The sequence below is a fragment of the Rhincodon typus genome, chromosome 46 (assembly GCF_021869965.1).
Source record: "Rhincodon typus isolate 14 chromosome 46, sRhiTyp1.1, whole genome shotgun sequence".
Classification (NCBI taxonomy): Eukaryota; Metazoa; Chordata; class Chondrichthyes; order Orectolobiformes; family Rhincodontidae; genus Rhincodon; species Rhincodon typus.
In genome coordinates this window covers 9,846,378-9,847,120 of record NC_063377.1, presented here as the reverse complement: position 1 = coordinate 9,847,120, position 743 = coordinate 9,846,378, and the positions used below count along the sequence as shown (strand labels likewise).

At 52.1% G+C, this 743-nt stretch overlaps 1 protein-coding gene across 1 annotated transcript in view; it reads right to left on the bottom strand.

The window, feature by feature from the left end:
• scamp3 (secretory carrier membrane protein 3) overlaps positions 1–743 on the bottom strand; it is an 11,421-nt gene that overhangs the window by 1,616 nt on the left and 9,062 nt on the right. Inside the window, exon 7 of the mRNA XM_048620464.1 lies at positions 177–294. Coding sequence (XP_048476421.1) covers positions 177–294 — 118 coding nt within the window. The remainder of the gene's footprint in view (positions 1–176; positions 295–743) is intronic.

The window sequence follows — 743 nt, the reverse complement described above, 5'->3', positions numbered from 1 at the left end:
GTAACTAAACTGAGGGGCTGAATGGCCTCTCCTCCTGTCCCTGGGTAGCTATCACTAATGGGTGTGCTGTCTGCACTGCGTCAGTGGCGCCACTAGCAGGCGATGACAGGCACTGCAGCAGCTGCTGTGACAGTATGCAAGCCTTGGGGGAATTCCTCAGAGTGACTTTATCTCACCCGTTTCAACATCACGACCCCCAGTGCTGCACAGGCTGTGAACAGGATCGAGACCATCATCATGACGACTCCCACTCCCACACTGAGTTTCAACGCAGACAGTGAAGAAATCCAGCCACTGCAAGGAAAAACAGAAGTAAGTTACAAGCATATCAGACATCCCATCACCCCAATCCTTTCATTAGGACCCCTCACACGGAGACATTAGTACCAGAGTGATAATTGGGGCACTGCCTGTAAACCACATGGAGATGGCCCTCCCAGCATGCTCACTGACTGGGTTTGGCTTCACACAACAGTTATCTGTAGTTCCTAACTGTCCTCTGTATCCTATGAACACTGCCTGCTGTCAGGGGTAGGCACAGGCAACAGGAACACAAACAGGGGGCACAGCATACAGCTCAGGTTCCTTCACCAAAACCAAACCACGAACGGTCAGCGGCCTGAAACATCTGCTCCAGTTCTCTCTCTTCCCAGACCCTACCCATCCCGAGTATCCCCAACAATGCACTTCTGCATTTTCCTGTTCCTGGTCACTGCCTACTGACCCCTACATTAGAGAGAGGG